The sequence below is a fragment of the Alosa alosa genome, chromosome 8, assembly GCF_017589495.1.
Source record: "Alosa alosa isolate M-15738 ecotype Scorff River chromosome 8, AALO_Geno_1.1, whole genome shotgun sequence".
Taxonomy (NCBI): Eukaryota; Metazoa; Chordata; class Actinopteri; order Clupeiformes; family Clupeidae; genus Alosa; species Alosa alosa.
Window position 1 is genome coordinate 32,990,663 of NC_063196.1, and position 24,928 is coordinate 33,015,590.

The 24,928-nt window shown below is 45.9% G+C and overlaps 1 protein-coding gene across 1 annotated transcript in view; it reads right to left on the bottom strand.

Annotated features, from left to right (window-relative positions):
* The window catches only part of LOC125298972 (disks large-associated protein 2-like), an 81,075-nt gene that overhangs the window by 39,306 nt on the left and 16,841 nt on the right, over positions 1-24,928 (bottom strand). The window contains 2 exon segments of the mRNA XM_048249967.1: positions 3,292-3,500; positions 9,750-10,930. Coding sequence (XP_048105924.1) covers positions 3,292-3,500; positions 9,750-10,862 — 1,322 coding nt within the window. The 5' untranslated portion in view covers positions 10,863-10,930.

A 24,928-nucleotide genomic window follows, 5' to 3' on the forward strand; every position in this document is an offset into this window, starting at 1 on the left:
TTATGAGAGGTCTGCACTCTCCCACAGTACTGGGGGCATTTAAATGAGAGTTCTACACTCTCCCAGTACTGGGGGCAGTTATGAGAGGTCTGCACTCTCCCACAGTACTGGGGGCATTTAAATGAGAGGTCTACACTCTCCCAGTACTGGGGGCAGTTATGACAGGTCTGCACTCTCCCACAGTACTGGGGGCATTTAAATGAGAGGTCTACACTCTCCCAGTACTGGGGGCAGTTATGAGAGTTCTACACTCTCTCAGTACTGGGGGCAGTTATGAGGTCTGCCCTCCCACAGTACTGGGGCATTTAAATGAGAGTTCTCCACTCTCCCAGTACTGGGGGCAGTTATGACAGGTCTGCACTCTCCCACAGTACTGGGGGCATTTAAATGAGAGGTCTACACTCTCCCAGTACTGGGGGCAGTTATGAGAGTTCTACACTCTCTCAGTACTGGGGGCAGTTATGAGAGGTCTGCACTCTCCCACAGTACTGGGGGCATTTAAATGAGAGTTCTCCACTCTCCCAGTACTGGGGGCAGTTATGACAGGTCTGCACTCTCCCACAGTACTGGGGGCATTTAAATGAGAGGTCTACACTCTCCCAGTACTGGGGGCATTTAAATGAGAGTTCTGCACTCTCCCAGTACTGGGGGCAGTTATGAGAGGTCTGCACTCTCCCACAGTACTGGGGGCATTTAAATGAGAGGTCTGCACTCTCCCACAGTACTGGGGGCAGTTATGAGAGGTCTGCACTCTCCCAGTACTGGGGGCAGTTATGAGAGGTCTGCATATGGTGGTGGTGGGGGAGCAGCAGCAGTAGCACACAGAGATGACAAGTGACAAGAAATTAAAATGCTGTTCAGGTTCAATCTTTTCAACTCTACACAGAATAAGAACAGATTTATGCACCAGATTATTTCATACCAAACTTGTTTTCCCTTCACAAAGAAGTGCAGCAAGTGCAGTTCTAGAAGTACAGCAATGTGTCAAGTAGTATTATTAAGACCGTATACGGGTTATTCCATCAGTTCAACACACACATATTGGTATTATGACTAATTGGACACATTAGCAAATATCTATGACCAAGGCGGTTTGAACTGATAGGAAATTACTCATACTTCGAGGGGACCTCTGGTCTCTCTCTCCTCTGCTCTGACGACCTCTGGTCTAGACTAAGTGGAGAGGAGAGAGGAGATGAGAGGAGAGGAGGAAGAAGGGATCAAGGAGTGTGTAGATGAGAGGAGAGGGGAGGAGAGGTGATGCGAGGGGAGAGAGGAGAGGAGAGGAGATGGGGAGAGAGGAGAGGTGATGAGAGGGGAGAGAGGAGATGAGAGGAGAGGTGATGCGAGGGGAGAGAGGAGAGGAGAGGAGAGGGGGAGAGAGGAGAGGATGAGGAGAGGAGAGGAGAGGAGAGGAGAGGTGATGAGAGGGGAGAGAGGAGAGGAGAGGACAGGGGAGGAGAGGCGAGGAGAAAGGAGAGGAGGAAAAAAGGATCGAGGAGTGTGTAGATAAGAGGAGAGGAGAGGAGAGGGGGAGAGAGGAGAGGAGTAGATGAGAGGAGAGGAGTAGATGAGAGGAGAGGAGAGGAGATGAGATGAGGAGAGGAGTAGATGAGAGGAGAGGAGAAGATGAGAGGAGAGGAGTAGATGAGAGGAGAGGAGAGGTGATGAGAGGGGAGAGAGGAGAGAAGAGGAGAGGAGAGGGGGAGAGAGGAGAGGTGATGAGAGGGGAGAGAGAGGAGAGGAGAGGAGGAGAGGAGAGAGAGGGGAGAGGAGAGGAGAGGAGAGGGGGGGAGTGTGTAGATGAGAGGGGATGAATGAAAGGGGCTCTGTGGCACTGGGAAGGCAGCATGTCAGGAGAGACCAGCTTCAGATAAAAGAGAAAGTGCCTCTCAGCTCTCTCTCTCCCTCCCTCTCCCTCTCTCTCCCTCTCTCTCTCCCTCTCTCTCCCTCCCTTTGCTCTCTCTCTCCCTCCCTCTCTGCTCTCTCTCTCCCTCTCCCTCCCTCTCTCTCTCTCTCCCTCCCCTCTCTCTCTCTCTCTCCTGTGTCTCTGTGTGTGTGTGTCCCTCCTGCCCTCCCCCACCGTGTGTTTGTGTGTGTGTGTGTGTGTGTGTGTGTGGTGTAAAACACAACATGCTTTTTGCTCATAGCCTACATACACATCATTGTATGCATTATACAACCCCAAATCAGAAAATGTTGGGACACTATGTAAAATGCAAATAAAAACAGAATGTAGTAATCTGCAAATCTTGTAAACTCATATTAAGTTGCTAAACATGAAAAGCATGACTAAGAATACCCCATACTGTTGAGGAACTGAAATCCTATATCAGACAGGAATGGGACAACATTTAATTCTCAAAACTCTAGCAACTGGTCTCCTCAGTTCCTAAACATTTACAGAATTGTGTTAAATGAAGAGGTGAAGCAGCACAGTAGTAAAAATTCCCTGGCCCAACTTTGAAACATTGCCGACATCAAATAAAAAAAAAATATGTGAAATAGTCAAAACATTCATTTTCAACATTTGATATGTTGTCTAAGTCGTTTTTGCTGCTAAATATGGGTTTACGAGACCATTATATTATTATAGTTTGGTTTTATTTGCATTTTACACAACGTCCCAACATTTTCTGATTTGGGGTTGTAAGTTGGCTGCATGAGGCTGAGGTAATGCCCTGGAAGGAGCTGCATGTTGGGTTACAGTGACATGTACGCCTTTAGGGGTCCAGGGTCCATGATGTGGTCTCTATATGGGGTCCACGATGTGGTCTCTATTTGGGGGGGGGGTCCATGATGTGGTCTCTATATGGGGTCCATGATGTGGTCTCTATATGGGGGGGGTCCACGATGTGGTCTCTATATGGGGGGGGGCCCACGATGTGGTCTCTATATGGGGGTCCCATGGAGCATGACAACATGAAGTGAAAGCACATACACGCCTTTGTGTCTCTGTATGGCCAACATGAGGACACGGGCGCTAAGTGGAATCGCTCCTCTCATCGTTTGTGTTAGGAAGGGGTTGTGAAACAGTGAACCAAATTGTACAGGTGCCGTTTTGGGTCTGTGTGTGTGGTCTCGGTATGACCGACATGGCACAAGAAATGTCCACGTGTCATCATTAATGTTATAAAGGGATTGTAAAACAGTGAACAAAATTGTACAGATCAACTTTTGGGTTCTAGCTGTGGTCTTTCCATGTCTAGGTACCTCTGGGGTTGTAGGTGTGGTCTCTGTATGCGAGGGTACCTGTGGGGTTCTAGGTGTGGTCTCTGTATACGCAGGTACCTGTGGGGTTCTAGGTGTGGTCTCTGTATGGCCGACTTAAGGACGAGGGCGTCAGGGCGGACGGTCTTGGTCGGGGAGCTCTTGGGGCTTGGGTCGGACTCTCCGGCGCTCTCCTCGTCTCCCATGGCCTTCACGTAGCTGCTGCTCCGCATCCGCCGGCACGGAATCTCATCATCGCCAGGGTAACCCCTCCACTCGTCCCCGGGAACCTGTGCCCCACCACCGCCACGACAGAAGACAAACCCGAACATCAGTCAAACAGGGAAGCAGTGGTGGAGATGGCAGTGGTGTAGATGGGTGTAGATGGTAGTGGTGTAGATGGGTGTAGATGGTAGTGGTGTAGATGGGTGTAGATGGCAGTGGTGTAGATGGGTGTAGATGGTAGTGGTGTAGATGGCAGTGGTGTAGATGGGTGTAGATGGTAGTGGTGTAGATGGGTGTAGATGGTAGTGGTGTAGATGGGTGTAGATGGCAGTGGTGTAGATGGCAGTGGTGTAGATGGGTGTGGATGGCAGTGGTGTAGATGGTTGTAGATGGTAGTGGTGTAGATGGTAGTGGTGTAGATGGGTGTAGATGGTAGTGGTCTAGATGGGTGTAGATGAGTGTAGATGGCAGTGGTGTAGATGGTAGCATGCATGTCCCACACCACATACAGTCTCAGCTCCCAAGGAGAGGATCGGGATCGAGTCTTATCTCCCACCCATCTCTCCTCTCATTTCCCACCACTATCTACACCAATGAATGGATGAATGAACTATGTTACCTCTCTACTGCCCTGTCCCAAACACAAATGAATGGATGAATGAATTTAATAGATGAATGGATGATATTACCAAACCATGCCTGTATGCATGTGGCTAGGCAATATGAACGGCGACCACGCAAGGATAACATCTAAATAAAACGTTATTTATTAGAGTAAATAAGAGAGAAAATGTCCGGATAAGTGTGGCATGAAACAGGAGTGTCATCATGTAAGTCTGAATGAATGCAGTGTGGTGTGTAAAGCAAAGCAAAGGTGCAAAGCGGTCTAAGGTGGGGAGGAGGAGGAACGCTTAGGGTAGCCTGTTATGTCCCAGCCTGTTATGTCCCAGTAGCTTAGTTAGGGCAGACGAGGCACGCCTGACTACTAGGCTCCACCCCTGCAATGCAGACAGGAGAGGAAAGAACACAAACAAAGGCAGGGCCCTATCAATGAATGAATTAAGAATGAATGAACGATGAATGAATGAATGAATGAATGAACAATGAATGAATGGATGGATGGATGGATGAATGCACCAATTAATACACTACAGCAGTGACCTATAGATATCTTTGTCTTCATTCTCATATCGCTGTAAAATGGACACAATAAACCATAAAAAAGCAATTTCCCTGCCTCACAAAAGTCCACTGAGACCAAGTTTATCTTCTCGGGGGGGAAACAAGAATCACTTCCATGAAATGCTGAAGAAACGATTATGGCTTGTCTCACTACAGACCTTTCAAAGCTCAGGTGGATCCGTTTATTATGGATTGTGCTCCCATTTCACAGTCACGGGACAACAAGAGGTCTGTTAACATCACAACGACGCCATAGCCAATCAATTGTAACCACTCTACAACCAACCAATCATATCAAAAGCACAGCAGCATTCCATAGTGATAGTAAGTAAACATCAACATCTGGAACAGGCAAACAAAGTTAAGTAAGCCACCTTGATTCTTTTTTTTAACCTTAATTCTTAATTTAGTGATGTAAATATGTTATACTTATGTTTTCCTTGTGTATTAGAGTTCCCTTGGTCTAGTCTTATCCTGTTTGAGCTCACCAAACCAAATCCCTAACCAACTACTGTATGTTGAAATGGCAATAAGTCAATCTTTATCTTGATCATAACCCCATACCCAACCAAATCAACCAATTCATGTACAGTAAACCTACACACAGGAATAGCACAGACATATGAATTTAGACAAAGCATGACAGCGAAGCCTCTTGCGTATTGAAGCTCTAGTGTAAAGTGCAAAGGTGGTTTAAGCTTAATCTACAAAACATGTCTCAGTGTTTATGCATAGTAATACTCAACATAGTAGTAGCATCAGTACTCAAATACATAATGGTACAGCAACCTATGGCCTAAATATGATGTGAAATGTTTGTGTGATTTCAGTGTTTTCTGTGTCCAGTCCACTGTGAGTTATTGTGATGGATTTTTTTTTGGATCTTCATGTTTAACAGCCTGCAGTCCAGACGCACTAGTTGCAGCTACTCTGTGCTCTACTAATCACCACACACAGTGACACTGCGGCCTGGCCTTTTCTTAATCACACACTAATGGGTGTTTAGTGTGTGATTAGCGTCCAAAATATGGCCTCTTTCTGAGTAAATACTTCATTATCACTGGAACAAATAAAAGACAATGATATAAGTGATGTTAACTCGATTTAGTTAGGCTACTGAGGGATTGAGAAGGATAAAATATTTTATTAGTTAAAAGTTTTTCGTAACAGCTGTCGACTAGTCAACTAGTCATTATGTACTGGTACTTTAGGTTATCATTGCTATGCGGACGACACTCAACTTTACCTATCTTTCCCACCTGAGGACTCTAGCGTTTCCCATCGGATTAACATCCAGCTTGACTCATCTTCATTGACCCCAACTAGGTCGGCAAGTAAACTTGGGCGTCGTAATTGATGATCGACTTAACTTCTTTGAGCATGTACTGTAGCCTCAATTGCAAAAATCATGTTGGTTTATCCTTTACAACATTAGGAAGATCAGACCTTATCTGACACGGACAAGATTCCACACAACTTCTTGAACAGGCCATGGTTATCTCCAAGCTGGACTATTGTAATTCACTGTTAGCTGGCCTACCTGCTGCTTATGTAGTAAGATCCATTTCACTTGTACAACCCCCACACATGTGACAAAACCTACTATGACTACGACTATAACCACACTACACTCACCATGTCACAAACTGTGTTGCCTATTTTATGGTTTTATGGTAACAACAATACAAAGTTATATTGGTAAGATAACATTAAGGAGAATAGCAATAATAAACAACAATGTCAATTCAGTCAATAGCCTAATGAAAATAAATAAATACTATAATATTTTATGATGAGCAAAATGGGCTCAGATGGCAATGGCAAATGTGCATGTGTTTGTTTATTTCCGCAGGCCATTCTTCATGTTCCACAGAGGAACAGGAACCGGTAATGACGATGGGAAGATAGAAGATCAAGAGAAATAGACATATTAATAATGAAATAAATTAATAAAAAAGAATGAAATATGTATGAATGAATTGTTAAGGATAATATTTTAGTGTACTGAAAAATGCATTATTTACTAAAGGCAATTAGTCTAATAAATGGCCTGTCTCCTCACGTTGCCGTAGATACCAGTAGATGTTTTGAGGAGCTCCTCGACTACTCTTGTAAAGCGCCACACTGCCATAGCGTCTGCTTCCATTCCTAATGTGTGTAATCTGAGGCACCGCACTGCCATAGCGTCTGCTTCCATTCCTAATGTGTGTAATCTGAGACGCACTGTCATAGCGTCTGCTTCCGATCTTAATGTGTGTAAACTGAGACGCACTGCCATAGCGTCTACTTCCTGTGTAATCTGAGGTGCCGCACTGCCATAGCTGCCTTCCTGTGTAATCTGAGGTGCCGTGACTGCCATAAGCGCCTGCTTCCGGCTCCTCAATGTGTGTAATCTGAGGTGCCGCTGCCATAAGCGTCTACTTCCTGTGTAATCTGAGGCACCGCACTGCCATAGCGTCTACTTCCTGTGTAATCTGAGGTGCCGCACTGCCATAGCGTCTACTTCCTGTGTAATCTGAGGTGCCGCACTGAAAAATGCATTATTTACTAAAAGGCAATTAGTCTAATAATGGTCTGTCTCTCATCGCCAGTCGTGCAGATACCAGTAGATGCCTTTTGAGGAGCCCTCGACTACCTTTTGTAAAGCGCCACACTGCCATAGCTAGTTTCCATTCCTAATGTGTGTAATCTGAGGCACCGCATTTTCTCCTTCCTGTGTAATCTGAGGCACCGCACTGCCATAGCGTCTACTTCCTGTGTAATCTGAGGTGCCGCACTGCCATAGCGTCTGCTCCCATCACTCTTGTAAAGCCACACCGCCATAGCGCCTGCTTCCATTCCTAATGTGTAACTGAGGCACCGCGACCGCCATAGCCGCCTGCTTCCATTCCTAATGTGTGTAATCTGACTAATTCGTCATAGCGTCTGCTTCCATTCTAATGTGTGTAATCTGAGGCACCGCACTGCCATAGCGTCTGCTTCCATTCTAATGTGTGTAATCTGAGGTGCCGCACTGCCATAGCGTCTGCTTCCATTCCTAATGTGTGTAATCTGAGACGCACTGCCATAGCGTCTGCTTCCATTCTTAATGTGTGTAATCTGAGGCACCGCACTGCCATAGCGTCTACTTCCTGTGTAATCTGAGGTGCCGCACTGCCATAGCGTCTGCTTCCGATCTTAATGTGTGTAAACTGAGACGCACTGCCATAGCGTCTGCTTCCATTCTAATGTGTGTAATCTGAGGCACCGCACTGCCATAGCGTCTGCTTCCATTCTAATAAATGGCCTGTCTCCTCCGTTACCGTAGAAATCAAGACTGCCATAGCTGCCTGCTTCCATTCCTAGCCGGTAATCTTGAGACGACTGTCATAGCCAGCCTGCTTCCGATCTTAATGTGTAAAACTGAGACGCACTGCCATAAATATTTACTTCCTGTGGAATCTGAGGTGCCGCACTGCCATAGCGTCTACTTCCTGTGTAATCTGAGGTGCCGCACTGCCATAGCGTCTACTTCCTGTGTAATCTGAGGTGCCGCACTGCCATAGCGTCTGCTTCCGTTCCTAATGTGTGTAATCTGAGGTTATCAGGGCCAAGTGCACACATTATGAGGGGCAAATGCTCTCACACTCTCTGACACCTGCATACGCTCTTAGTTCATTATAACGGAGGCATTATCGTCATGATAAATGACAGGCTCCTTCTGCCAAGAGGGCACTCTGGCTGTAGCACTGAGGCCCAGTAAGCACCGGGGGTGAGAGCTTTAGTAGATCTCTGCGTCCGCCTGCGGACCACTCCTGTAATGTACTGTATCTCCATGTGAGCCTGTGGACCGCTCCTGTAATGTATCTCCATGTGCGCCTGCGGACCGCTCCTTGTGTGAATATGAAGATGAATGGGCACTGAGCATGCTGTAGGTCAGAGCTGCTCTGTCCTGCTGTTGTCATCTCCCTGCACTGCGTAAGGTGCCTCTGCACCCGCCACCATCACCACCCCCCTGCATAAGGCACATGTGATTAAAGGCACACTATGCAAGATTTTCACCTTTATGAAGCCAATTTGATGGTAAACGAACTTGTAATAGGCAAATCGTTCACCTAGCATAGCTATACAGCATAGACGTAGCGAGTCCCTACTGAGAAAACCAGCCATGCAACTTCCAAGAGCGGCACCCTGCCAAAACTCACGAGAATCGTGAAACATTACCTTGTCAGTAGATGTAGCTCTTTGGAGATAGTTTTTGCCTGTTGTTCCTTCACCTCCACAACAAAAGCATTTGCATTGTGTACAGGGGGGATAAGTACCATATAAATATATAAATACATTGCGACTCTAGAGGGATCTCTAAACTCGCCCAAAATACCTAAACCCGCATAAAACACCTTTAAAACCCCCCCCCCCCGCGTAAGGCACATGTGATTAAAGTCAGCGTTGTAATTACCGGACACTCCTTTGCCTCAGTCTGATATTCAGATAGTCCACTGCTTTATCGATGTGTTCAGATAGCCGGCAGTGCTATTGATTAGTTATTACACGGCTCTTCACAAGGCAAGTACAACGCTCCATTGACTTGAATGGGCTTTCCCAAAGTTCTACGGTGAAATATTTTCATGTAATTACCGCTGCAAACATATAATTACTGCTGTCAATGGCAACGGAGTTTGTGCTTCTACTTCAGGTATTTCATATCACTACGCAAGGACTGGAACTTCATTCACAAGTGAAAGCAGACAGTTGATCAGCTGTGTTCTAAAGAATATTTGATTCAAGATCAACGTGTGTTGTTGCGAACTATGTTTCTCAGCAAATGCCACGATGAACGGTAACAAATAGGCTATAGCCTAGGCTATAGCCTAGGCTATGTAGGCTAAAGAGTCATATCGTGGGGAGTTTCTTATTTCGTTTTGGCAAGTAGTCGAGTAATAAGCGGGATGATGTATAGAACGCCGGTCATTACTGGGAAAATAAGTCCCTTCAGGGCGGAACAAGACCCCTCAACCCACACATCCACACCATACCAGACTGCACACTGTCCACTGTTACAACACCTTGTGTTGCGTTTGCCTATTGCCTATTGCCCACACATGCTTGCCAATGTTAGCAAACACACCTGTGCTCTGGGTCGTGCGACTCACCTGCAGGTAGTGGTGCAGCCGATGGCCCATGTGCTCGTGGTGCAGCGAGGACGGCTTGTCCAGGTTGAGCGAGGACTTCCTGTACGCCTCCTTGGCCTGGCTGACGGTCAGCGTCGACCAGGAGCTCCGCTTGAGGAACTTCCCGTCGGGCGGCGCGGCCTTGCAGGCCGAGCACTTGATGTCGCCGCTGCTCTTGGACGTCTTGAGCGAGAGGCGGCCAAAGTGGCCGCTCGGGTGGTCCAGCGGGGGGCAGTGTTGAGCAGCGTACTCCATCTGTTGCTGGCGCGTTCCCATCATGCCGTGCGTGGCGCGGAAGGTGCCGTCGCTGTCCAGGTTGTCGTCGGAGCTCCACCAGTCGCCGGACGAGCGGTGTCTCCGCTCCTTGCTCTTGCTGCGCTTGCCGCTGCCGCCCTGCTTGGAGGAGGTGGACGAGTGGTGATGCTGGTGCACGCTGTCCACTCGGCCGCCCCCGCCGTTGGCCTTGGACGAGCCCTCCAGCGAGTGTGACTTGGTGAACAGCTTCTGCACCGAGTGCACCAGGTGCCGGATGCGGCCCGGGCTCTCGCCGGTGCCAGCCCCGCGGTGGTACTGCAGCGTGTGGAAGCCCTCGCGCTGGACCGGCCGCTGTTTCTCCACCTGGTCCATCATCCCCGACGGGAGGCGGTTGCTGCGCGGGTTGCTGTGGTGACCGGCCAGGGCGTTGCTGTAGTGATGGTGCTGTTGCTGTTGTTGTTGTTGTTGTTGTTGGTAGTGGTGATGGGAGGAGGAGGAGGAGTAGGACGAGGGCGCGTGTGCGACGGTGGGCGTGAGCGCGACGCAGTCCTCCCGCGGGATGGAGTTGTAGTACTGCGAGCTGTAGTGCATCCTGGGAAAGGTGCTGCTGGAGACGTGCTCGGCGGGCATCCCGGCGCTGGCGGGGAGCAGCCCGGGCGCCATCACCAGGCAGTCGGAGTGCAGCGAGGTGCGGGGCGACACGTGCTGCTGGAGCAGGGCCGTGTCCAGGGGGAAGCTGCCCTCCGTCGGGCTCAGGAGGTAGGAGGGGGCGTAACGCGGGTCACGGCTGTGCACTGGGGGGTACGGGTACTGCGGCCGCCCGCCTGCTAGGCTCTTCATGCTCCTGAGGGGGGGGCGCCGGGCATCACCGGAACATCAGGACGGCGGGGAGGGGGGACACTGCTGGGCTGACAAGAGGAGGAGAGGAGAGAGAGAACAGGAGGAGGATGAGAGGAGAGAGAGAACAGGAGGAGGATGAGAGGAGAGAGAGAACAGGAGGAAGAGAGGAGAGGAGAGAGAGAACAGGAGGAGGACAGGAGAGAGAGAACAGGAGGAAGAGAGGAGAGGAGAGAGAGAACAGGAGGAAGAGAGGAGAGAGAGAACAGGAGGAGGAGAGGAGAGAGAGAACAGGAGGAAGAGAGGAGAGAGAGAACAGGAGGAGAGGAGAGAGAGAGAAAGAGGGGATGAGAGACAAGAGGGAACAGAGCAGTGCAGAGAGGTGAAAGGTCAGGAGAAGAGATAGAGAGAAGAAGTAAGAGGAATAAAGGAGAAGAGATAGATGGAGAGAAGAGGAAAGGAGAAGACAGGAGAAGAGAGGAGATGGAGAGAAGTGTACAGGGGAGAGAGGAGCGAAGGAGAGGAGTGGAGAAGAAAAGAACAGGGAAAACACAGAAAGAGCTGGTTAGCGAATCCCACAGATACACAGCTAATAAATAAATAAATATAGCACTGTATGAGTCAGCGTATACTCCTATGACTGTGGGCTATTAATACTGCTATAGCAGTTACAGTCATTTCCTGTAGCAGTCTTTAGTGTAGCAGAGTTTCCTGTAGCAGTCTTCAGTGTATCAGAGTTTGTAGACACTGTCTGACCAGTAGTTTGTACAGGGTATGTGAAGTGTTGTCCATCATGAAGAGTCATATGTGCAACACCCCTCTCAACCACCAACTCTAAGGGCTCCTGAGCTTCCCCCAGTACAGAGCCAGCAATACCATGCCACAATGTGCCCCTTTTTCATGTATGCTTTTTTATCATGCAACTAGCTTTGACATTGTGTTAAAATTCATTTTACTGGTATACGGTCATTTGAAGGACCAATAAACACCACCGGCCATCCAGGATAGGCACTATGCAGTTCTGTATCCCGGGTAGGAACACACCACTAAAATGAAAGACAACTTTTCACAGCATCATATTGCTGACTGTGGTGGCAAAAGACACCATTTAGCATGTTGGCAAGCTTGTAGCGGTGCCAATCAGAGACTGTGCAATGGCTAGCTTCCTGGCTTTTAGACTTAAACTCACATAGTGCTGCTTTGTATGCCTTGGTGTGACTGGCTCTGATGCTGCTGCCACAACAGATGGCTGCAAAGAAAACAGCACTTGCATCAGCAGACTGGTAAAAGATGTGCATCAGCAGACTGGTAAAAGATGTGCAACAGCAGATGTGCATCAGCAGATGTGCAACAGCAGATGTGCAACAGTAGAATGGTAAAAGATGTGCAACAGCAGATGTGCAACAACAGACTGGTAAAAGATGTGCATCAGCAGACTGGTAAAAGATGTGCATCAGCAGACTGGTAAAAGATGTGCAACAGCAGACTGGTAAAAGATCTCGCTGCACTCATGAGTGTGGCAAAGCATCGGTGGCATTACTACTTGATAATGGGTTAGCCCGGCCTGGTCTGATTGCCAACCCACTGTTGGGAGTCAATGTCATTTTGGAGAAAATTGTGTGCTAAATACCGATCACCTTTACTTGTCATGTCTTTTAATGAAGAGTGAAATTTTACTGGTGCTCAACATGAAATCTGTTCTGCTAGTACTCTGCTTAATGACCATCCAATTTTAAGTTATTAATTGAAACATCATTTGTTGCTAAGTTCAGTTGAAATCCATTCTGCTAGTATTATAGTGACCGTCCAATATTAAGTTACTAATTTAAACATCACTCGTTGCTAAGTTCAGTTGTTCGTTATCATTTCTGTTAACTATCACTTCCCCCTTTTTCTCTCTTCCCTCCTGTATGTGTTGCCACGCCAACATGTATAATGTTGTACGATTAAATCCGTGATATTGTTTCGCTTTTCCCATCCCACTCCTCCACACCGTCGCCTCACAGACCAGCTGTGGTTTTGGCAATTAGCAGAAACACATGGTTGGATAAGAAGCTAATTATCGTCTCCTCGCTAGCACTCTCTGTGTCTGTGTGGCCTCCTTAACGCTCACGTACAAACAACATGGTGTCAAAGGGTCACCACGCTCAAGCCATATTCTCATAAACATACGAAAAAGAAAAAGTACAAAAGTACAATTTAATGTTGTGTGTGTGTGTGTGTATTCTTATTGCTGGCTGTTGTAGGCTGAGAGAGAAGGAGATGGTCTGCTGGCTGTTGTAAGCTATCATATGACTACTGACTACTTGCATAAGTCTAGCAAAAATCATTAAAGAATAAGAATAAGTGATGCTATTGTCACTCATATACTCTTATTATACTCTCATACTATTAAAATAGGTGACGCTATTACCACTTCTATACTCTTATTATGCTCTCATATAGAATAAGTGATGCTATTGTCACTCATATACTCTTATTATACTCTCATACTATTAAAATAGGTGATGCTATTACCACTTCTATACTCTTATTATACTCTCATATAGAATAAGTGATGCTATTGCCACTTCTATACTCTTATTATGCTCTCATATAGAATAAGTGATGCTATTGCCACTTCTATACTCTTATTATGCTCTCATATAGAATAAGTGATGCTATTGTCACTTCTATACTCTTATTATACTCTCATATAGAATAAGTGACGCTATTTTGAAAGTGATTTGCTTCTCTGATGCAGGCTGTGTGCTCACAAAAGACTGTGAAAAGAAATGGCAGTTTATAATTGAACCGTGTCGTTGTGTAACACACTGCATTTCTGCAGCATGCTGTGGAGGAGAAGGCAGCCACTATTTAGGAACAAATTGTTAGTAGCTTACGTTACTGGGGAGCAAATTGACAGCAGTATTGGCAACAGATAAAACAGAGCCTGAGTGATGTTTGTAACAGACCAGTTATTCTGTAGAGAGAGGAGGGAAACAGATTAGTGCAATTTCTATCTGATTCTTCATTCCTCAAGTGTGGACTGCAAGACTGCATAAGGAGAGGCTAAATACCTGGGGAGAACACACACACACACACGCCTGCACACACACACACACACACACTGGTGCTTAAAGGAGAATTCCGGTGTGATATTGACCTAAAGTGTGTTGAAACATGATACCGAGTGTGAACGTATGACTATAGCTCATCTCGGCTTGTCCCCTGCACTCAGAAATCTGGCTTAGTTAGCCGATGCTACAAACAGTTTTTCGATGGGGGTGCCTTTCGGCATCGGCCTATAGCCAGCAAATAAATCACTGTTTTACACCATTTTACTGAGGCTCAAAGTAGCTCCATACTTCATTGGTAGACTTCCAAGGGCCTTGACATTTAAAACGAGACATTGAGAACTTTGAAAAAGCACTGGTAGTTCACTTACAAGACGATTTATTCAGACAGTATCTTCACAGAGTTTAGCGTTTGCAGCCATCTTGAATTTAGTCACGATAAGTCGAGCGACGAGTAAGAATGAACAGGTATGATAAGGGATCAGATTCCAAACATAATTCTGTGGAAATGCATGGATTCCAGTAGCTAGAAACTGGAATCCATGCTTTTCCACAGAATTATGTTTGGAATCACCCCCATCGAAAAACTGTTGGTACTATAGCATTGGCTAACTAGCGCCAGATTTCTGAGTGCAGGGGACAAGCCGAAATGAGCTAGGAAACATACGTTCACACTCGGTATCATGTTTCAACACACTTTAGGTCAAAATTACACCGGAATTCTCCTTTAAGGACCAATGACTAAAGAGCAAAGCCAGAATACACACATACAGTAAAGATACAGACACACATGCCACACACACAAAACAGACCCTCCCCTCTCTCTCTCTCTCGCTCTCACACACACACACAGATCAGACCCTCCCCTCTCTCTCTCTCTCTCTCACACACACACACAGATCAGACCCTCCCCTCTCTCTCTCTCACACACACACACACAGATCAGACCCTCCCCTCTCTCTCTCACACACACACACACACAGATCAGACCCTCCCCTCTCTCTCTCACACACATACACACGCACACAGAGACCCTCCTCACACACACACACACAGCATTCACACAAATAGAAAGAGGGGACAAGCCATTGACATGCTTCCAGGGGGGGGGGCAGATGGAGGGGAGGTGGAGGGTGAATATTAATACAGAGAAGAAACAAACAGAAGAGAGGAGAACAGGAGGAAGAGAGGAGAACAGGAGGAAGAGAGGAGAGGAGGAGGAAGAGAGGAGAGGAGGAGGAGGAGAGGAGTACAGGAGGAAGAGAGGAGAGGAGGAGGAGGAGAGAACAGGAGGAGGAAGAGAGGAGAGGAGGAGGAGGAGAGAACAGGAGGAGGAGAGGAGAGGAGGAGGAAGAGAGAACAGGGAAGAGGAGAGGAGAACAGGAGGAAGAGAGGAGAGGAGGAGAGGAGTACAGGAGGAAGAGAGGAGAACAGGAGGAAGAGAGGAGTACAGGAGGAAGAGAGGAGAACAGGAGGAGGAGAGGAGAGGAGGAGGAGAGGAGGAGGAAGAGAGAACAGGAGGAGAGGAGAGGAGGAGGAAGAGAGGAGAGGAGGAGGAGGAGAGAACAGGAGGAAGAGAACAGGAAGAGGAGGAGAACAGGAGGAAGAGAGGAGAGGAGGAGAGGAGTACAGGAGGAGAGGAGAACAGGAGGAAGAGGAGTACAGGAGGAAGAGAGGAGAACAGGAGGAGGAGAGGAGAGGAGGAGAGGAGGAGGAAGAGAGAACAGGAGGAGAGGAGTACAGGAGGAAGAGAGGAGAGGAGGAGGAAGAGAGGAGAACAGGAGGAAGAGAGGAGAGGAGGAGGAAGAGAGGAGAACAGGAGGAGGAGAGGAGAGGAGGAGGAAGAGAGGAGAGGGAGGAGGAGAGAACAGGAGGGGAGAGAGAGGAGGAGGAAGAGAGAACAGGGAAGAGGAGAGGAGAACAGGAGGAAGAGAGGAGAGGAGGAGGAGGAGAGGAGTACAGGAGGAAGAGAGAACAGGGAAGAGGAGAGGAGACAGGAGGAAGAGAGGAGAGGAGGAGAGGAGAACAGGAGGAAGAAAGAACAGGGAAGAGGAGAGGAGAACAGGAGGAAGAGAGGAGAGGAGGAGGAAGAGAGGAGAAGGAGGAAGAGAGGAGAACAGGAGGAAGAGAGAACAGGGAAGAGGAGAGGAGAACAGGAGGAAGAGAGGAGAGGAGGAGGAAGAGAGGAGAACAGGAGGAGGAGAGGAGACAGGAGGAAGAGAGGAGAGGAGGAGGAAGAGAGGAGAACAGGAGGAGGAGAGGAGAGGAGAAGAGAGGAGAAGAGGAGGAAGAGAGGAGAACAGGAGGAAGAGGAGAGAACAGGAGGAAGAGAGGAGAGGAGAAGAGAGGAAACAGGAGGAAGAGAGAACAGGGAAGAGGAGAGGAGAACAGGAGGAAGAGAGGAGAGAGGAGGAGGAGAGGAGTACAGGAGGAAGAGAGGAGAACAGGAGGAGGAGTGGAGAACAGGAGGAAGAGAGGAGAGAAGGAGGAGAGGAGAACAGGAGGAAGAGAGGAGAGGAGGAGGAAGAGAGGAGTACAGGAGGAGAGGAGAATAGGAGGAGTAGAGGAGAACAGGAGGAAGAGAGGGATGGAGGGAAACAAACAGAACAGAACAGGGGAAGAAGAGAAGGAAGGAAGAAGGTAGTGAGGAGAAGAGAAAAGGGATTATTGCGTCCTGCTCTTCCCATCCACAGCCTGGCTGAGGGGTGTGTGCCAGTCCCTAACCCAACCCGTCAGCCAACAGAGAACACACACACACACTCAGCCTCCTCCACATAATCAATGCAGTTGGTGGTTTCTTCCAACCACACACATTTCTCAGATGAAAACACACACACACACACACACACACACACACACACACTACTGGAAACATACACAATATGCTACTGCCACAAATGCATACATTAACTTACCTAAACACATGAACACACACACACAAATTATGGAGCTAAATTTGTCTCAATAATATTTGTATATGCACAGAGGGGGATCCACAAATATTTCTTGATTTGCATGTGGATTTGTGTGACTTTCATGTGAAGAACGTCTCAAAAACACGTAACTTTAGAAAGCGAAGAATGCGCGTGCTGGTGATCCACAAATGCAGAATCACATTTCACAAATTAAATTTTCGGTTTTACAAATGGCATTTTATTTACAAATGCACATCTATATTTGTAAATCAATAATGAGTTACAAATATGATTTTTTATTTGTAGATATCAAAACACACATGCAAATCAAGAAATATTTGTGGATCCCCCTCTGCGCATATACAAATATTATTGAGACAAATTTAGCTCCATACAAATTGATACACGCACATGTACACACATTACACTTTGTAAAACATATGAAGACATGTATGCACACACACAGACTCCTTACTTCCTCACACAATAAGACAATACAGATAGCATACCCACACTACACACACACCTACAAACACAATCCAATACAAATAAGCATACCCACACTACTGCTTTAATGCTGTTCAACAGTCAGAAATTTCTACTGACACACACACACACACACAATGTATTCCCAACTCACTTGATCTTAAAAAGCTCACCCATCATGCCATACACACCCATTGCTGTTTTACACATTTACTATCTCTGTGCCGCAAGCGCAATTAAGGGCATCTTATTATCTGCACTACAGGCCCACTGCTATGGAGCTAACACTGGACTTTATATAGTGAACAGCCGTTACATAATACTCAGGCCTTGCACACAACTGGGTCCGCTTCATGTCAATCTGGGCAGTCAGCCAATATACAGTAAGACTTCATAGAAACATGCAGGAAAACTAGCTGGCTCAAATGTGCACATACACAGTAATACATGGAGCATCTTGATATAGACCTTATTAACAGTAAAGATTAAATACAGACTCAAACATGACTTGTTTTTTATCATGAACAGAAATTAAATCAGGGTATTACTGGTAGAAATGTTATAACATGTAGACATTTTAAATTATACTAAAATTATTTAGGAAAATCTAAAAAGGACTCCCTTCTAAACGTACTTGAATGTAGTTCTTGTCATTAATTAGCATTATGTCACTACATTGTTAATTAGCATTATGTCACTCCATTATTAATTAGCATTACTGGTGCAGTGCCCGTTCAAACATGCTATTCACCTTAGCCCACTTACATGCCTGCAGGTATAGGCCTGCTTTTGAAAATAGGATGATAGGGGAAAACATAATGCCAGGTAAGCATTCAATAATTAATGCAGACAATATAATAATATAATAAATGTGAAGTGAGCAGAATTTAAGCATGGCTGCATGTGACATTTTTACAATCAAAATGACTAACAGCTGTTTTAGTCAAGGGATATATGCTTAGCCTATTGAATACCTTGATGATAGAAAAACCAACATTTTGTGGAATGATGCATATGAAATTTGGTAACGGTGTGACTCAAAAACAGTCTCTGGTGGCCTATAAGTGACATCAAACTCTGTCTGCCACTCGTTGCTTGTAAGCTGGTTATGCTTTGCATGTGTGGCATTCTGAGACGTTCTTTAATTGGGACCATTATGCTTTTTTCCAATTTAGGACCTTGCAGTTGGAATTGTCGATTTTGCTTATTCAAAGTCTAAAGACAGTCCAAAGTAGCCTGGGCTATTCATATAAGTGACATCACACTCTGTCTGCCCTTTCGTTGTTTTGTCGCTGGTTATGCTTTTGCATGTGGGCATTCTGAGGCGTTCTTTAAAGCCTGGGCTATTAAATTGTCGTTTATTGCACATCATTTTTACGTCATTTGAAGAGCCTGCATACCTGTGTTGGCGTGTTGTTGCAAAAATCGGCGGAGTTCACTTTATTGTTGAGGTCAGACATGTTAAGTTTTTTTTTACCCGTAACCTACACTGATCCAGTTCTGCCAAAGCCCATATCTTCTATCCCTCACTGTTAACTTGGCAGTACAGTGGTGTGTGGGGGAGTGGCTAGCAGCGAAGCCACCGTTGCTTCTTTATGATATCTTTTGCATTTCTTATTCCAAACAACGTCAAATTTGGCAACTGCACCTACTCACGTCCATAGCAAGACACCAGAAATCAGTCTGACAAGCGGTCAGCCCGAATATCACGTGCCACAGACACACAGACATCCGGACACACAGGCGCTTCTTGCTTTATAGATAGATGTCACTCCATCATTAATTAGGCATTATGTCACTCCATCATTAATTATGTCACCCATCATTAATTAGCATTATGTCACTACATTGTTAATTAGCATTATGTCACTCCATTATTAATTAGCATTACTGGTGCAGTGCCCGTTCAAACATGCTATTCCTGTAGCCCAATTACATGCCTGCAGGTATAGGCCTGCTTTAAAAATAGGATGATAGGGAAAAACATAATGCCAGGTAAGCATTCAATAATTAATGCAGACAATATAATAATATAATAAATGTGAAGTGAGCAGAATTTAAGCATGGCTGCATGTGACATTTTTTACAAATCAAAATGACTAACAGCTGTTTTGAGTCAAGGATATATGCTTAGCCTATTGAATACCTTGATGATAGAGAAAACCAACATTTTGTGGAATGATGCATATGAAATTTGCAACGGTGTGACTCAAAAACAGTCTCTGGTGGCCTATAAGTGACATCAAACTCTGTCTGCCACTCGTTGCTTGTCGCTGGTTATGCTTTGCATGTGTGGCATTCTGAGACGTTCTTTAATTCGGGACCATTATCGCTTGTTTCAATTTAGGACCTTGCAGTTGGAATTGTCGTTTGCTTATTCAAAGTCTAAAGACAGTCCAAAGTAGCCTGGGCTATTCATATAAGTGACATCACACTCTGTCTGCCACTCGTTGCTTGTCGCTGGTTATGCTTTGCATGTGTGGCATTCTGAGACGTTCTTTAAAGCCTGGGCTATTCGAAGTGTCCGTTTATTGCACATCATTTTTTACGTCATTTTGAAGAGCCTGCATACCTGTGTGTGTTGGCGTGTTGTTGCAAAATCCCGGAGTTCACTTTATTGTTGAGGCAGACATGTTAAGTTTTACCCGTAACCTACACTGATCCAGTTCTGCCAAAGCCCCTTCTATCCCGCACTGGTGCAGCTTACAGTACAGTGGTGTGTGGGAGGGGGAGGGCTTCTTAGCCAAAATCAATGTGCTTCTTTTACTTATATCTTTTGCATTTCTTATTCAAACAACGTCAAATTTGGCACTGCACCTACTCACGTCCATAGCAAGACACCAGAAATCAGTCTGACAAACGGTCAGCGAGATATGCGTGCCACAGACACACAGACATCCGGACACACAGACGCTTCTTGCTTTATAGATAGATGTCACTCCATCATTAATTAGCATTATGTCACTCCATCATTAATTATGTCACTCCATCATTAATTAGCATTATGTCACTCCATTGTTAATTAGCATTATGTCACTCCATTGTTATATGGATTATGTCACTCCATCATTAATTAGCATTATGTCACTCCAGTGTTATATGGATTATGTCACTCCATCATTAATTAGCATTATGTCACTCCAGTGTTATATGGATTATGTCACTCCATCATTAATTATGTCACTCCATCATTAATTAGCATTATGTCACTCCAGTGTTATATGGATTATGTCACTCCATTGTTAATTAGCATTATGTCACTCCATCGTTAATTAGCATTATGTCACTCCATCTGAAAACACCCTTCTCTCCTGTTATTTTTGAAACAAGAATTCTGGTCGCACCCTTTCATTAATATCTTATCCATCATAGCTTTTAAAATTTGTTACACAGCCCACAAAGACCATTTATCGCAAGCAGTGAGTCAATTACTGTGTTCATATTAAGCTTCAAATAGTAATAGCTCCTTTTAAGAGACTTTGACACAGGACTGGAGATGAGACTGTAATTTGAAAAGATCCCTCTTGTGATGCCCAGCGTATGCTAAACCTCAGGCTACATGCTAAAGCCCAGGCTATACCTCACCCACTTTTGAATGATTTCACCATGCCAACAATGCAGGTTATGCCCCCCCCACACACACACACAAACACAATTCCCAGGAACATCAATTGAATGTGATATCACTTAATACAATTCCTCTTCTGTAACAGTATAAAAAAATGGCAAAAAAACGCAGAGGAGAATAGCATGATCCCTGACAGCAGCAACAGAATGAAGTATCATTTAATCCCTGTAAGGATATGCGGAGGAGAACACAGATAGATAGAGAGTAGATGTTGCCTGAGGTGTATGTGGGCGTTTTGTTGTTTTTGCGCTTGTGGTGGTGGTGCTGGGTGTGTGTGTGTGTGTGTGTGTGTGTGTGTGTGTGTGTATGTGTGTGTGTTCAGGGTTACTGATGGTAACAGCAGAGCTGAGTGCACGTATGGGATGTGATGGGACACAGAAACCGAGATACTGCATTTCCATTCACTTCTATTAGATGGAATACGTCAATGCGTTTGTCACATTGGAGTGGTCAAGATTACTTACCTGAATTAATTAATTCTGTTGCGGAGGCGTAATTACCACCAAAACATGAAGTTATGGCTATTCATTATTAGTAGAATTTAAGCAAACAGTGATTAAATTGTCATAATGGGATTAGATTCCAAAAAGTAACCGATATCATTCTCCCACATTTATAGCAAACCAAATATCATGACAATCGGTTCAGAATGAAGTGAATTAAATGTCTATATAACATAACCACATGAGCTATCACTATCCATTTACCCATCTCATTACTGTCAATGGCATTCCAGCACAATGGCCAGTGGTGGAAATATATCTTACTAAATACAAAGGTAACAAAATGATAGCGACGATAAGAATCAGACGTTGTTTTAGTCCACATGAAGCAACAGATGTGGAAGGGAATCAGTGTGTTGAAGTCCCAGCATACAACTGGTGCGAGCGGCTGGCAGAGAGGCCCACTAGCGTGGAGAGTGTGGGAGGCGGGAGCTTTGGACAGTTCTGTTGATAGAAAAAATACAGTCTGAATGTGGATATGAATATGGAGCATCGTCATGGAAACTGCATCGCTCAACCAACGCATGGCCCATTCGAGGGGTAGAGGACTTCACCTGTGTGTTAATCACAACGTGTGTGTGTTTGTGTGTGTGTGTGAGTGTGAGTGTGTGTGAGAGAACATGTGTTGGCCTTCAGGGCCTAAACATGCATGCGTTTGCAGCCTGCTTCTCCCTGAGGGAATCTACTGTGGCTTTCGAGCTGTTCTGGAGTCAGACTTTCCGTTAAGCGAACGCTGACTGGTGTAGAAAGGTACCAACATGTGGGTGGTCTGGTTACTCAGCGCCGAGTTACCGAGCTACCTGTTTCTAAATAAAGGACTCACTGAACTGTCTCTCCAAAACTGTAGACACGATTCCTTTATTTATCATTTTGAAATGTTGCCTTCTCTAGCAGCTACCACCACTAGTACTAGTCAAAGGCCGTTCATGCCAAAAATGATAACTATAACAATAATAGCAAAAAAGTATCACTCTAGCTAATATGGATGATAACGTCCACTCATAAACTACCGGTATAATATCACTCTAGCTAATATGAATGACAACGTCCACTCATAAACTATATGTTAATGTGTGGATGTTATCATTCATAACTAATGGGTTAATTATTCTTGGCAGCCTATTCAGTCTCACCTGGGCAAACTTATACATTCATATTTGTATATACAAAACAAAGCATAGGGCTCTGAATTCACTTTCGTTGGTGTTGAAATCACACCTGGCCTTAAAGCAACTCGTTCCTTTTCTGTGTGTCAGAAAAGGAACAGCAGATCTGGACCCATTTGGGATGAAACACAGAAGCTGTCGGCTCTATCAGTAGCAGTCACCTGGCTATGGGAGAGCCGAAATGTTCCAGTCTAGATCTGTCAACAGCTAGCCAAGCTGGCAAGCCGCACGTTCTCCTGAATAATAAACGGCCGAACTGTATGCCAGGCCACAGCTCTGGGCTAATTTGGGATCAAATGCAGAACCCGCCACCAGGATACCAGCTGCAATAATCTGCTCAGTCCTGGTACGCTATGCCAAACCGCAAAACTACCTGTCCAGGTACGCTATGCCAAACACAACTACCTGTCCAGGTATGCTATGCCAAACCGCATAACTACCTGTCCAGGTCCGCTATGCCAAACCTCACAACTACCTGTCCAGGTATGCTATGCCAAACCGCATAACTACCTGTCCAGGTACGCTATGCCAAACTTCACAATTACCTGTCCAGGTACACTATGCCAAACCTCACAACTACCTGTCCAGGTACACTATGCCAAACCGCAAAACTACCTGTCCAGGTACCAAACACAACTACCTGTCCAGGTATGCTATGCCAAACCGCATAAAGTCAAAGTCAAAGTCAAAGTCAAAGTCAGCTTTATTGTCAATTTCTTCACATGTTCCAGACATACAAAGAGATCGAAATTACGTTTCTCACTATCCCACGGTGAAGACAAGACATATTTTACCAATTTAAGTCCACAGACAAACATAACATTCAAGTAAACAAAAAAGTAAGTAAATAAGTAAATAAGAGGGCACATATAATACTGAAAAAATAAGAGCAGCAAAATTTGGTTGAAATTGTGCATAGACAGTCAATAAAATACTAGTGCAAAGTCAGGCCAATAAAAGGCTTGGGTAGTTCTGTTTGACCTAAGTAAGAAAGAAAGTGGCATAGTGGTGCAAGTTATGTAAGAGCAGCAGAAGTGTTGTGTTTTCAGGACAACAACACCAAGTTGTAAAGTGTACAAGTGTGCAAGTGTTCAAGTGTGCAAGTGGAGTAGTGCAGGCGGCCATTGTGGGTTCAATGTCCAGGATGTTATGTAGCTGAGGGTGGAGGGGGAGAGGAGGGAGAGAGTTCAGCATCCTTACAGCTTGGTGTATGAAGCTGTTGGTGAGTCTGGTAGTGCGGGAGCGCAGGCTTCTGTACCTCTTCCCAGAGGGCAGTAGATCAAACAGATTGTGAGCGGGGTGACTTGCATCACTCACAATTTTGGTGAGCCTTGCGGGTGAGGTGGGTGGTGTAAATGTCCTTCAGGGAGGGGAGTGAAGCACCAATAATCCTTCCAGCTGTGTTCACTATGCGCTGCAGGGCTTTCCTGTTGTATTCAGTGCAGCTTCCAACCCCACACAGCGATACAGCTGGAGAGGATGCTCTCAATGGTGCCTTGGTAGAATGTGGTCATGATGGCTGGTGGAGCACTTGCTCGCCTGAGTTTCACGAGGGAAGTACAGCGGTGCTGAGCTCTCTTAGCCAGTGATGCAGTGTTGGTGGTCCAGGAGAGGTCTTCACTGATGTGCACCCCCAGGAATTTGGTGCTGCTCGCTCTCTCTCCACCCACAGCACCGTCGATGGTCAGTGGCAGGTGTTGGGTGTGACCTCTCCGAAGTCAACAACAATCTCTTTGGTCTTGCTGGCGTTCAGCAGGAGGTTGTTGTCCCTGCACCACGTGGTCAGATGGTCGACCTCCAACCTGTATTGAGTCTAAATTAAGCCCTTGGTGATGAGACCCACCAGAGTTGTGTCGTCAGCAAATTTCACTATGTGATTGTTGCTGTAGGTTGCAGTGCAGTCATCGTCAGCAGGGTGAAGAAACAGCGGACTGAGCACGCAACCTTGGGGGGCCCCTGTGCTCAGTGTGATGCTGCTTGAGGTATTGTTGCCAACACGTACCAACAACAACAAGTCCAGTAGCCAGTTGCAGAGGTAGGTACTGAGTCCCAGTTTGTCAAGTTTGCAGATGAGTTGTTGTGGTATTATGGTGTTGAATGCAGAACTGAAGTCTATAAACAGCAATCTCACATATGAGTCTCTTTTTTCCAGGTGGGTGAGGGCTGGGTGGAGGGCAGAGCAGATTGCATCCTCTGTAGACCGCTTGGCTCGGTATGCAAACTGGAAGGGGTCCAGGGTTGGGGGGAGATAACTACCTGTCCAGGTACGCTATGCCAAACCTCACAACTACCTGTCCAGGTATGCTATGCCAAAC